Raw genomic sequence first — 14,983 nt, 5'->3', positions numbered from 1 at the left:
CCTTGCCTCCTGTAGTCCTTTGCTTAAATACTCCATTGTACTTTATCAGAGCAGCCTTTATTGACCAGTACCCTCCTCATCCGCCTTAGTCTGCTTAATTTTGTTCATAGAATTATCACCTCAAAACATATTTCATATTTATTTTTTATTTTCCTCTTTGGGATTTAGGCTCCATGTAGCAAGTATTTATTTTCAACAAAGTGGCTAAAATGATGCCTGGAACATGGTAGGAACTTAACAAATATCTGCTGAATGAACAGATAATCAAATAGATAAATCAGTGCCATGCCACACACAGAATTAAATGTTAATGAGAAAAGTTTACATGCAGTACATTGCATTAAGAAGAGGAGAAAGTAGTAAAATTAAAGATGCTCAAAAAGTTAAAAATTTCTTTGTTATTCATTCCCCCCCCCCAAAAGCTTCTAAATTTGAATTTGGCCATCTAAAAACTCTAAATCCAAAGCATTTGTGACAGAAGACATGGTTAGGCACAATTCTCTGATTGTCAGACCAATCCAGAGCTAATTTGGGTCTTGTCTGTCACTCATTGCCAAGGTACATTCATAAATGGGAAACTGTGTGCATAGTAGCAAAGACATAAAGCTATAGAGCTTAATTACATTTAAATTAATTCAAGAAGAGCCTGAAAAACTCTTTTCCCTCCGCAATTAAGAGAGAGTGGCTTCTAAAGAAGAAGTCATCTCATGATACTCTATATGGAAAACCCAAAAGATTCCACCAAAAAACTGCTAGAATTGATTCATGAACTCAGCAAAGTGGCAGGATATAAAATCAATGCACAGAAATCGGTTGCATTCCTATACACCAACAATGAAGTGACAGAAAGAGAAATCAAGGAATCGATCCCATTTACAGTTGCACCAAAAACCATAAAATACCTAGGAATAAATCTAACCAAAGAGGTGAAAAATCTATACCCTGAAAATTATAGAAAACTTATGAAAGAAATTGAGGAAGACACAAAAAAATGGGAAAAGATTCCATGCTCCTGTATAGGAAGAACAAATATTGTTAAAATGTCAATACTACCCAAAGCAATCTACATATTCAATGCAATACCTATCAAAATAATGCCAGCATTCTTCACAGAGCTAGAACAAATAATCCTAATATTTGTATGGAACCACAAAAGACCCCGAATAGTCAAAGCAATCTTGAAAAAGAAAACCAAAGCAGGAGGCATCACAATCCCAGATTTCAAGCTATACTACAAAGCTGTAATCATCAAGACAGTATGGTACTGGCACAAGAACAGACACTCAGAACAGAATAGAGAACCCAGTAATGGACCCACAAACATATGGCCAATTAATCTTTGACAAAGCAGGAAAGAATATCCAATGGAATAAAGACAGTCTCTTCAGCAAGTGGTGCTGGGAAAACTGGACAGCAACATGAAAAAGAATGAACCTGGACCACTTTCTTACACCATACACAAAAATAAACTCAAAATGGGTGAAAGACCTCAATGTAAGACAGGAAGCCATAAAAATCCTCGAGGAGCAAGCAGGCAAAAACCTCTCTGATCTTGCCCGCAGCAACTTCTTACTCAACACATCTCTGGAGGCAAGGGAAACAAAAGCAAGAATGAACTACTGGGACCTCATCAAAATAAAAAGCTTCTGCACAGCAAAGGAAACAAGCAGCAAAACTAAAAGGCAACCGACAGAATGGGAGAAGATATTTGCAAATGACATATCACATAAAGGGTTAGTATCCAAAATCTATAAAGAACTCATCAAACTCAACACCCAAAAAACAAATAATCCAGTGAAGAAATGGGCAAAAGACATGAATAGACACTTCTGCAAAGAAGACATTCAGATGGCAAACACATGAAAAAATGCTCAACATCACTCATCATCAGGGAAATACAAATCAAAACTACAATGAGATACCACCTTACACCTGTCAGAATGGCTAACACTACCAACTCAGGCAACAACAGATATTGGCGAGGATGTGGAGAAAGAGGATCTCTTTTGCATTGTTGGTGGGAATGCAAGCTGGTGCAGCCACTCTGGAAAACACTATGGAGGTTCCTCAAAAAAAACTAAAAATAGAACTACCCTATGACCCAGCATTGCACTACTAGGCATTTATCCAAGGGATACAGGTGTGCTGTTTCGAAGGGACACATGCACCCCCATGTTTATAGCAGCACTATCAACAACAGCCAAAGTATGGAAAGAGACCAAATGTCCATCGATGGATGACTGGATAAAGAAGATGTGGTATATATAGACAATGGAGTCTTACTCAGCAATCAAAAAGAATGAAATCTTGCCATTTGCAACTACATGGATGGAACTGGAACGTATTATGCTAAGTGAAATTAGTCAGAGAAAGCAAATATCATATGACTTTACTCATATGAGGACTTTAAGAGACAAAACAGATGAACATAAGGGAAGGGAAACAAAAATAATATAAAAACGGGGAGGGGGACAAAACATAAGAGACTCATAAATATGGAGAACAAACTGAGGGTTACTGGAGGGGTTGTGTGAGAGGGGATGGGCTAAATGGGTAAGGGGCACTAAGGAATCTACTCCTGAAATCATTGTTGCACTGTATGCTAATTTGGATATAAATTTTAAAAAATAAAAAATAAAATAAAAAAAATAAAGAAGTCATCTGTCAAAGACAGACCCAATTTATTTGACTCTAACTTCACGTAAATTCTCCAGATTGCTGATTTTGTTAAAACATAAGGCAATAAAAATAATAAATCTGTATACAGTAAGAGCTTAGACTTTACAGAGAAATTGATATGGTGTTTTTCTCTTAATTATAAAAGCACTTGCCTTGAACAAGTCGACTTTGCTGATGATGCTGAGGTTCATATCCACGGTGAGGGCTAACTGCATGGTGACAGGCAGTGTACTGATCAGATCTGACTCATCTTTGCAAAGACAAAAACATAAACCCACAAGCAGAATAATTAAAAAAAGTCACCAAAGTATAAGAAAAATTTTTTAAATTAAGGAAACAAAATGCCAACTCTTTTTATAAACAGCTGCATCAAATTCTATATTTTTATTACTTCTATTGGACATACATACATATCACAATAGCACTATCACTTTAATGAGAGAAAAGAAGTATAGTATTTTAACTACAGATGACATAATAGTTCTGAATAGTTTCAGAACATTGTGTTTATTGAAACTTTAGATATAAAGTTTAGTGATCATGGGACAATGGCTAGTGAACTACCTGGATGGAAAAAGGATCCAGTTCTTGTCTTTTGATCTACACATTCCAGCCCTAACATCCTGGGAATGACAAGTAATAATGAGTACCACCATGTGGCATTTGAAAGCTTACTGAGCTCTGTCACTATCTTAGGTGACCTTTGTGACAACCCTAAGGTAAGTGTTCTCATTCCTGCTTTGCAGAAAGAAGAAACAGAAAAACTGAAGCTCAGACAGGCTGTAAGTGACTTGTTCAATTGTGAATAATTGGTAGGTGGCTCAGCTTGGAATGGAATCTAAAAGAGAAATTGCTGAGTAAATTCAAATTATTGTTATTTACTTGCTTATTAACTCAACGAAGAATGTGAATACATTAAAGATTTGTCTGTATGTGAATGAAATGATAGGCCTTCAGGCTGATAAAATGTTCCATAAATAAATCTGCCCATTCTTAGTCTCTAGTATAGGACAAATTTCTGAGAGTTGATTATTTTTATGTTTTCTTACATCCATTTAGAAAAAAAGAATTGATACATTATATCCTTATTTTGATTCCAATATTCATTCTAAATCTGAAAATCCTTACTATAAAAACATAACTCCTTGTTTCCAAGGGTTATTTGTCCTTAGTTCCCTCCTAAACCAAGGTGATGGAGTAGTATTTATAGTTGGAGAGAAAGAAGGAACCTGTTACTGCTCCTTTTGCTGCCCTTCCTCACTTGTCATGTCCTCAGGAGTAGCTGTGGATGATCTTCCAGGATCTGCATAACCAGTAAGTTATGTCTGGGCATTTAAGGAAAAAAAATCTCATTGTATTAAATTAATACTTTGAAGAACATTTAGTTGTTTTCCAGTCTTTTGTTCAAGTCCAATTAGTGTCTGCTTCTAACTTACAGAACTTCCATTATATGACATGCTATACAGGGATTTAATCAGTAATCTGCCTTACTTACCTAGCATTCTTTGAGAATCCCATGTATATTCATACCAAGTCCGAACCCGCTTCTGCACACTCTTAGGAATGGAATAAGTATTCATGTAGGAAATGGTATGATCCATGCTGTTTCGGAAGTTGCTCTGATTGGCTGTAGCTGCTCCAATTACATCTTGCATCTGAAACCACAAATATGGTCACTCCACACCTGGCAGAGGAACTGAAAGAGTTTTTTACAAACCCAGGTGAATTAAGAGTTTGTATGAGGTACATTCCATTCTAATGAACTAACTACTAGATTTTTAACACACTGATATTGGGTCTTAATTTCAATCATTCACATAAAACAATGGGTAAATCATATCCTCCTTTTGACCCCATACATACAACAATAGGACCCGTCTTACCATGTGAAGTTTTGGGGAGGATTCAGTCACATAATGCATGCATCTGCACACAATCGTCTTGGCAAACTTGTATATTACTGAAAAGATGTTAGTTGATATTTTTAAAATTATACAGCTTATGCTTATTCAAGGGAAGTTGAGCAATTACCTGGCAAAATGTTTAGTCCATTTTGGTGAGTCTCACTTTGAAAGAATCTTTCAAGACTATCCAGTGTGGCTGGCTATATAGACTCAATTCATCATGAAATTGCAACCTCTGTACTTCCCTTTGTGTTGTTTAGACAGATAAAATCAAATCTCATCATGCTTAAGGCACAGTATTCAGCAGAAGTTGAAATGTGCTGAAATTACTGAAGCATCATCTACTGCTGTGACAATACTTAAGGAACTGTCAGGTTTTAGTTCTTGGATGTTTATAACTCAGCCATAAAAACCCACTCTAGGTTAAAAGCTGATCTTTAAGGTCTCAGCACAAAAAAGATATATAGCTTGACTCTTCCTCTCACATAGAGGGAAGCAAGTGGTTGTAAATTTGCTTTGACTGTAGGTTTATAATACGGAGGAAAACCAGAGTCTTGCTTTTATATTCTCAAGACTTTGCTCATTCATTCTAGTAGCTGAGCCTTTTCTGCTTATGGAAAAACTACTCATTCTTTGAAGTCTACCTCAAATGGCTCTTTTATTGTGGTGCCTTCCTCAGTTTCCATTTTTAGAGTCAACAAGTTCTTCTTATCAAAAGTATCTGCTGAGGAGCTATGCAGATAGTCAAACTAGATACATCTATTTCAGTCTCTGAATTCCTCCTTGGGGGCTATTCCAAATGTTCTTCTGCAACCTCAGTTACTAGATCTCCTTTTTACAAGCCATTCTTGACAGATGGAGAACATTACCAACTCACCTAAGGCCGTGAGAATTGGGACGTTAGGGGTTGGGTTGGGAAATTTAATAAAGTTTAAATTGGGAGCCGAGGATAATTAAAAGCATTATTAATCAATGTTGAAGGCCCAGAATTTATAGTGACAGGAATCTGAATGGTTTTATGTGCTATCCTTCAGCAATGATGGTTTTGGTAGTGAGGTGAAGAATACATGTATTTCATGATGTGTTCCACATTAGGTGAAGAAAATGCCAGTCTTTATTAATTGTATCAGAGACTAGAGTATTGTAGTTAAAATGTGATGATCACATCCAGGGTGTAGTTCTTGGTGTGGTTATATATGGGAATTTTGAATAAATGGGGATTTTGTCCCAGTCTCTCTTTTGTTTTTAACTGTTTTCCTCAGCATTTTTTAGTCACTGTGAAAGTTTAACCACAAATCTGTACCTCCTGTCTCAATCTTTTTTTTTGTGACAGGAGGGGGTGGCAGGCTCTAGTATTACATTTTCAGTGGCTTGATATTTCTTCCTGTTCCTGTTGGAACCTCGAATTCAGTGTAAAGGCAGATGTGGTGTGGTGTGGTGTGTAAAGCAACACTTCTCAAACTTTCATGTGCATATAAATCACCTGAAAATATTGTTAAACTGTAGATTCTGATTCCTTAGTTCTGGGGTAAGGTCTGAAATCTGAATTTCCCAAGTGATGCTTCTGCTGCTAGTCCAAAGACCACATACTATATAGCAAAAGAACTGAACTCAAACTAGATATAATTTTTTAATCTTGTAGACATTGACTTGGACACAGTAAGTGCTAAATACGTGTTAGATTTTACTATTACTATCAACATTTCATGGCTGTATCATTTCACTGTGTGAATTACATGTATGAATTAGGTATGCCTCTTAATCTCTTTACACTGGAGTTGCCTCATCTATAAAAGTGAGATAGCAATGAAGGGGATGTGGCTACCTCACACAGAATTTTATGAGAAATTATGAAATAATTTTATTTTTGCTATTTAAGTTCAAATTAATTGCATTAACCAGCTTTCCATTTTCAGTCATTGATGCAGTGACTAAGCCACTACGATTATGATATTTTATACTTACAGTTTTTTTTTAAGCAGGCTTCATGCCAAGTGTGGAGCCCAATGTAGGGTTTGAACTCATGACTCTGAGATCAAGACCTGTGCTGAGATCAGGATTTGGACGCTTAACTGACTGAGCCACCCAGGTGCCCCTATACTTATAATTTTTAACTGTTTGTGTATTCTTCCCAAACCTGAATATTTTCTAGAGTTTCCTTTACAGTCTCTCTCTCCATGATGTTACCATATTCAGGCTGGAGTTGCCATATCCCTATATATCCCTATATATCATGGTATTAACCATGTTTTTTTATTTTCTGTACTTTGATGCTTTGATATCTGGTACTACCCTGTCCAGAGTTAGCTGATTCCGAGAGATCGCAAACAACTCCACTGTGAGTGGGCTTTTATAGGCAAAGTAATCAATGTAGAGGCCATCCTCCCAACAGCCTTCTTTATTGGGCTCTCATATTCCAGGCTACTATCCACCTGATCCACCGACACTCCAGAGCCAAGTACCAGACAGAGACAGTTCCTAAATCCCAGAACCTGCTAAAATTATCCAAACTAGCCAATCCTAAATCTGTTACCCTGCTTCACCTGCTCCTTCCCTGGTGCTTCCCATGTGTCTCCCTTGGCATATTGTGACCCTTCCTTTTGAGTCTGTTTGTCTAACAAACTATCTTATCAATGCCAATTGCCTCTTGATTTGTTGGCTTCACCATACCTAAATAATAATAAAACCTCCTTTTTATTTTTTATTACTTTTTAAAGTGTTTACTTATTTATTTTGAGAGAGTGAGCAAGTGCATGCAAGTAGGGGAAGGGCAGAGAGAAAGGGAGAGACAGAATGCCAAGTAGACTTTGTGCTTTCAGTGCAGAGTCTGACACGGGGCATGATCTCAAGAACGCATGAGATCATGACCTGAGCTGAAATTAAGAGTCCAACACTTAACTGACTAAGCCACCCAGGTGCCCCAATAAAATCTACTTTTAAAGACAGTATCACCTCCTCCAATTCATATTATATTTTGATAATCTTCCTGAATTTCTCCTTTGTTCAAAATTCCCCCTTGGCTGACTTCCCACTGCCTTTTAAGATAAAGTTCAACATCTTTAACACTCAGAGCCCTAAAATATTTTGTCTTTATGTACATCTCTAACCTTATTTACAAGCATCCTTCACTCCAGTCATGCTGGCACTCCTTCTATTTCCTCAAACATACTTGTTTTATATTGTTGCTATCTTTCACACACTATTTCTGATTGACTGGACTATCTGTCTATAATGACTGAATCCTATCTGTTTTATTAAGATGTTGCAAATACATTCTTCTTCAGAAAAACTCCTGGAAAACTTCCCTTTTCTTAACTAATATAATACAGCTTTCAAACTTTCCTCTGGTACTTACCATGGATAGCAGGTCCTGATATTCACTGATGTAGGATTTGAGTTTTGACTACTTGTGGTCAGCTTCAAATGTTATTAAAATAGCTTTTATTGCAAAATATTGTTAAAGCATGCAATTTATTCATACCACTGTGAGTGTGGTGAATGAGAAAGAATAGTTTATCTAGTGGGAATAGTCAAATAGTCATTTTGTGAATTTGTCTAACTCTACCCAGCATACAAATCTCAACATGGGGCTTTTTTGTTCTCAAACATATGGCATATGAAGTACCTTCCAAGGAAGTATAACTTCTAAAAAGCTATGTTGTCCAGCTTTTTTTTCTTATGAATCTGGGAATGCACAAAGATACTGGGTTCTATGCCTTGCAAATGCCAACTACCTTGCGGTAGTTACTTTTGTTTGTTTAACTTTCTTACTAGACTGTGATTCCTTGAGAATAAGGACAAAGAGATGCCATAGTAAACATTTATGAACCAATGACTTATTAATTAAATTTATTTAAATGCCATTTGGGAGCCTATGGTTTAAATGACCTCTGAAGTTGATTTTAATCCAGGGATTTTATGAAAATGTTTGAAGTTTAATTAAAGAAGGGAGATTTTAAAGGTTTTTCAGGAAATTCCAAGTTAATAAGTCAATTTAGAAACTTGACTTTCTCTGGGAGTCTAACCTGACATTGTGGACAGGTCTTCTGATAGATTTAATGGTTTAAAAATTCAAAGGCAATGTTGGCTCATTCACATCCTCCTCCAATTCATTAAAATAGATGAAAGATTGATTTTTTTTCTTCTGTAAATTTATAAAGACTTATTAGCCTTTCAAAAATAGCAGTATTATGTATTTAGAGATTCATATCTCCATTTACCTGACCAATTAAGCTGGAGAACACAAAAACTCCAGAAAAAAAATTCACCAGTTGAAAAACAATTTCAAATGATGTTTGTGGTTCTGGAAGGCCCCCAATAGTAATTAAAGTTCGAACGGCCCAGTAATAGCATCTCAGGTACCTGTGAAAAGAAAATATATCCATTTTGCCTTTTATTAGCACATTAAAATAGCACTATGCTTGGGAGTACAGATCACTACTAAATTATAACACATTTCCTCCTAATCAAGATTTTCTTTCTATAGGAAACATTAGCAAATACCATGTGTACCAACATAAACTTCTCAATAAACATGGTGAAATGACTAAATAATTAGTTCTAAGGAGGGTGTTTACTAGGTGTTCTGCTTATCTCTTGCTGCAAAACAGATAACCTCAAAATTTAGTGGTATAAAACAACTATTTCATTAGGGCTCATAAACCTTTGGGTTGGGTATTTGTGTAAAGCCCAGCAGAGATGGCCCAGCAAGATGAGTGGACCCTCAGCTGGGGTGACTTGAATGACTGGTGGTCACTGGGCAGACTTATTGAGGCCAAATGTCTGGGAACTTGAATCTGTTGTCTGGGTTTCTCTGTTATCCACATTATATCTTCTTGGAATGCCCAAGATGTCTTCTCTCATGTGTCTGAACCTGGGCTGGCATAGTTGGAATAGCTGGGGCTGGCTGGGTATCCTTTTTTCAAGCAGCTTCTCAATATGACAAGCTTGAGCTTCCTCATACCATGGCAGTGTCAGAGTAGATGGGCTTCTTACCTGGTGCCTGGTTTCCCCCAGAGCCATAGTAGTCCTGACAGTTAGCTATACAGTTTCTTATAACTCAGAAGTTGAGGAAAGGGATATTTGGGTCCACCTTACAATGAGAGGAGTAGCAAAGAATTTGAGGGCATCTTTAAAGTACCACACTAGTGATTTGTGAGATCGAGGATATTTATAAAGATTGGAGAGCCTTTTATAGTGTAGATACAGTTATTTTTACTTATAGAAAATATAGCAGATATGTTCCTCCTCTCTCTTCTCTACTTACATCTTATTACAATATTCATTATATAAACCATGACAGGGACAGAGACGTACGGACCTCAATCTTAAAAGGGAAATTTCTCTTGGGTATAACAGGTAATTTATCTAGAAATTTAGTATTGAAGAAAATCAAGTATAATAATATACTTGATTAATATAATAGTCAAGTTTAGAAATATAGTTGATAAAGATTCTGTACTTAACTTGAACAATTGAAAGTGGAGAGACTGGTATCCTAAGAGCCCATATAGGAAGAAAATCAGGAATCAAAGCGACAGAAAAGAATATAATAAAGATTAGGACAGAACATATAAGATTCACTTAACTACAAATGTCTATGCACTGAATACGGGAGCCCCCAAATATATAAAACAATTACTCACAAACATAAGCAACCTTATTGATAAGAATGTGGTAATTGCAGGGGACTTTAATAACCCACTTACAACAATGGATAGATCATCTAGACACATGGTCAATAAAGAAACAAGGGCCCTGAATGAGACATTGGATCAGATGGACTTGACAGATATATTTAGGACTCTGCATCCCAAAGCAACAGAATATACTTTCTCCTCGAGTGCATGTGGAACATTCTTCAAGATAGATCACATACTGGGTCACAAAACAGCCCTTCATAAGTATACAAGAATTGAGATCATACCATGCATACTTTCAGACCACAATGCAATGAAGCTTGAAATCAACCACAGGAAAAAGTCTGGAAAACCTCCAAAAGCATGGAGGTTAAAGAACACCCTACTAAAGAATATGTGGGTCAACCAGGCAATTAGAGAAGAAATTAAAAAATATATGGAAACAAACAAAAATGAAAATACAACAATCCAAACGCTTTGGGATGCAGCGAAGGCAGTCCTGAGAGGAAAATACATTGTAATCCAGGCCTATCTCAAGAAACAAGAAAAATCCCAAACACAAAATCTAACAGCACACCTAAAGGAAATAGAAGCAGAACAGCAAAGGCAGCCTAAACCCAGCAGAAGAAGAGAAATAATAAAGATCAGAGCAGAAATAAACAATTTAGAATCTAAAAAAACTGTAGAGCAGATCAATGAAACCAGGAGTTGGTTTTTTGAAAAAATAAACAAGATTGATAAACCTCTAGCCAGGTTTCTCAAAAAGAAAAGGGAGATGATCCAAATAGATAACATCATGAATGAAAATGGAATTATTACAACCAATCCCTCAGAAATACAAGCAATTATCAGGGAATACTATGAAAAATTATATGCCAACAAACTGGACAACCTGGAAGAAATGGACAAATTCCTAAACACCCACATACTTCCAAAACTCAATCAGGAGGAAATAGAAAGCTTGAACAGACCCATAACCAGCGAAGAAATTGGATCAGTTATCAAAAATCTCCCAATAAATAAGAGTCCAGGACCAGATGGCTTCCCAGGGGAGTTCTACCAGACGTTTAAAGCAGAGATAATACCTATCCTTCTCAAGCTATTCCAAAAAATAGAAAGGGAAGGAAAACTTCCAGACTCATTCTATGAAGCCAGTATTACTTTGATTCCTAAACCAGACAGAGATCCAGTAAAAAAAGAGAACTACAGGCCAATATCCCTGATGAATATGGATGCAAAAATTCTCAATAAGATACTAGCAAATCGAATTCAACAGTATATAAAAAGAATTATTCACCATGATCAAGTGGGATTCATTCCTGGGATGCAGGGCTGGTTCAACATTCACAAATCAATCAATGTGATACATCACATTAATAAAAGAAAAGATAAGAACCATATGATCCTGTCAGTCGATGCAGAAAAAGCATTTGACAAAATTCAGCATCCTTTCTTTTTTTAAAAATTTTTTTTTTAACTTTTATTTATTTTTGAGACAGAGAGAGACAGAGCATGAACTGGGAAGGAGCAGAGAGAGAGGGAGACACAGAATCTGAAACAGGCTCCAGGCTCTGAGCTGTCAGCACAGAGCCCGACGCGGGGCTCAAACTCACGGACCGTGAGATCATGACCTGAGCCGAAGTTGGATGCCCATCCGACCGAGCCACCCAGGCGCCCCTCAGCATCCTTTCTTAATAAAAACCCTCGAGAAAGTCGGGATAGAAGGAACATACTTACACATCATAAAAGCCATTTATGAAAAGCCCACAGCTAACATCATCCTCAATGGGGAAAAACTGAGAGCTTTTCCCCTGAGATCAGGAACACAACAGGGATGTCCACTCTCACTGCTGTTGTTTAACATAGTGTTGGAAGTTCTAGCATCAGCATTCAGACAACAAAAGGAAATCAAAGGCATCAAAATTGGCAAAGATGAAGTTAAGCTTTCACTTTTTGCAGATGACATGATTTTATACATGGAAAATCCAATAGACTCCACCAAAAGTCTGCTAGAACTGATACATGAATTCAGCAAAGTCGCAGGATACAAAATCAATGTACAGAAATCGGTTGCATTCTTATACACTAATAATGAAGCAACAGAAAGACAAATAAAGAAACGGATCCCATTCACAATTGCACCACGAAGCATAAAATACTTAGGGATAAATCTAACCAAAGATGTAAAAGATCTGTATGCTGAAAAGTATAGAAAGCTAATGAAGGAAATTGAAGAAGATACAAAGAAATGGAAAAACATTCTGTGCTCATGGGTTGGAAGAATAAATATTGTCAAAATGTCAATACTACCCAAAGCTATCTACACATTCAAAATTGCACCAGCAATCTTTTTGAAACTAGAACAAGCAATCCTAAAATTCATATGGAACCACCAACGGCCCCGAATAGCGCAAGTAATTTTGAAGAAGAAGACCAAAGCAGGAGACATCACAATCCCAGACTTTAGCCTCTACTACAAAGCTGTAATCATCGAGACAGCATGGTATTGGCACAAAAACAGACACATAGACCAATGGAATAGAATAGAAACCCCAGAACTAGACCCACAAACATATGGCCAACTGATCTTTGACAAAGCAGGAAAGAATATCCAATGGAAAAAAGACAGTCTCTTTAACAAATGGTGCTGGGAGAACTGGACAGCAACATGCAGAAGAATGAAACTAGACCACTTTCTCACACCATTCACAAAAATAAACTCAAAATGGATAAAGGACCTGAATGTGAGACAGGAAACCATCAAAACCTTAGAGGAGAAAGCAGGAAATGACCTCTCTGACCTCAGCCGTAGCAATTTCTTACTTGACACATCCCCAAAGGCAAGGGAATTAAAAGCAAAAATGAACTCTTGGGACCTCATGAAGATGAAAAGCTTCTGCACAGCAAAGGAAACAATCAACAAAAGTAAAAGGCAACCTACAGAATGGGAAAAGATATTTGCAAATGACATATTGGACAAAGGGCTAGTATCCAAAATCTATAAAGAGCTCACCAAACTCCACACCCGAAAAACAAATAATCCAGTGAGGAAATGGGCAGAAAACATGAATAGACACTTCTCTAAAGAAGGCATCTAGATGGCCAACAGGCACATGAAAAGATGCTCAACGTTGCTCCTCATCATGGAAATACAAATCACAACCACACTCAGATATCACCTCATGCCAGTCAGAGTGGCCAAAATGAACAAATCAGGAGACTATAGATGCTGGCGAGGATGTGGAGAAACGGGAACCCTCTTGCACTGTTGGTGGGAATGCAAACTGGTGCAGCCACTCTGGAAAACAGTGTGGAGGTTCCTCAAAAAATTAAAAATAGACCTCCCCTATGACCCAGCAGTAGCACTGCTAGGAATTTACTCAAGGGATACAGGAGTGCTGATGCATAGGGGCACTTGTACCCCAATGTTTATAGCAGCACTCTCAACAATAGCCAAATTATGGAAAGAGCCTAAATGTCCATTAACTGATGAATGGATGAAGAAATTGTGGTTTATATACACAATGAAATACTACATGCCAGTGAGAAAGAATGAAATATGGCCTTTTGTAGCAACGTGGATGGAACTGGAGAGTGTGATGCTAAGTGAAATAAGCCATACAGAGAAAGACAGATACCATATGGTTTCACTCTTATGTGGATCCTGAGAAACTTAACAGAAACCCATGGGGGAGGGGAAGGTAAAAAAAAAAGAGGTTACAGTGGGAGAGAGCCAAAGCATAAGAGACTCTTAAAAACTGAGAACAAACTGAGGGTTGATGGGGGGTGGGAGGGGTGGGAGGGTGGGTGATGGGTATTGAAGAGGGCATCTTTTGGGATGAGCACTGAGTGTTGTATGGAAACCAATTTGACAATAAATTTCATATATTGAAAAAAAAGATTCACTTAATTACATTTGGCTAAGGGTTTCATGGAGTCTATAGTGAAGTGGGAATGAAAGTTGGTATTAGTCTCATTGTATATTTATTGTAATCTTTGTGCATGATTAGATATACTACTTGGTATATTCCACATACCACTGAATTCCTAAAGAAAAATGTGCTGTATATATACAACATCTCCATATATTATTGCAGAAAGGCACTGGATTTAGTGGGTCCCATCTAGCAATTCTAGTTTCTAGGGTAGACACAGAAAGGCAGTACTGTTTACAGAATCCTAGACCTAGTTGGCTTTTTTTTTTGTCTAGGTGTGCCACATAAATATTTGTACTTCAGGTAATCGTGTTTCAGTCTTTGAGCAAGGGTGGTCATTTTCTTGTGAAAAAGTTTACAGTTTTCAGATCTTCAAGCAGCAGGGAGTTGGAGGTTTACAAAGAATCAAACTGCAGTTAAAGTCAATATTCAAAAACAGATCTAGAAAGAAATCATTCATTTTGAAATTCAATACCTTTTGAAGGATATGAGTTTGTATTTTTTTTAAAACCTGGTGGAACAGAAAAATAATTAACTCTTTGGAGGGTATGAAACCAGTGTGCCAAGAGAATAAAAATATTACCACTTTGCAATTTTTTCTAGCAAGTTTCTTTGGACTTACTAATATTACAGTGAACTGGATGTCAAAGAGAGCCACCTTGAAGAAGTACAGAATTAATTTTATGGATTGCATTTTAACTTTTCAAATTCCAATTTATAATTTCCTATTACCTGATTTAGTTTGGTCACCGACCTAGGACCTGTGGGTCTTTTTAAATTAAGGAAATATATTGAACCCAATACTATCCAGAATGGGACAGGGACT

General features: G+C 37.0%; 1 protein-coding gene across 1 annotated transcript in view; it reads right to left on the bottom strand.

Moving 5' to 3' along the window:
* CNGB3 (cyclic nucleotide gated channel subunit beta 3) overlaps nt 1–14,983 on the bottom strand; it is a 148,217-nt gene that overhangs the window by 50,838 nt on the left and 82,396 nt on the right. The window contains exons 11-13 of the mRNA XM_030304334.1: nt 8,804–8,945; nt 4,175–4,334; nt 2,832–2,929 (exon numbers count right to left, since the gene is read on the bottom strand). Of these exons, the coding sequence (XP_030160194.1) occupies nt 2,832–2,929; nt 4,175–4,334; nt 8,804–8,945 (400 nt within the window). The remainder of the gene's footprint in view (nt 1–2,831; nt 2,930–4,174; nt 4,335–8,803; nt 8,946–14,983) is intronic.

Source organism: Lynx canadensis, chromosome F2 (genome assembly GCF_007474595.2).
Source record: "Lynx canadensis isolate LIC74 chromosome F2, mLynCan4.pri.v2, whole genome shotgun sequence".
NCBI classification, from domain to species: Eukaryota; Metazoa; Chordata; class Mammalia; order Carnivora; family Felidae; genus Lynx; species Lynx canadensis.
The sequence above is the reverse complement of the archived record's forward strand: the minus strand, read 5'-3'. Positions and strand labels throughout refer to the sequence as shown.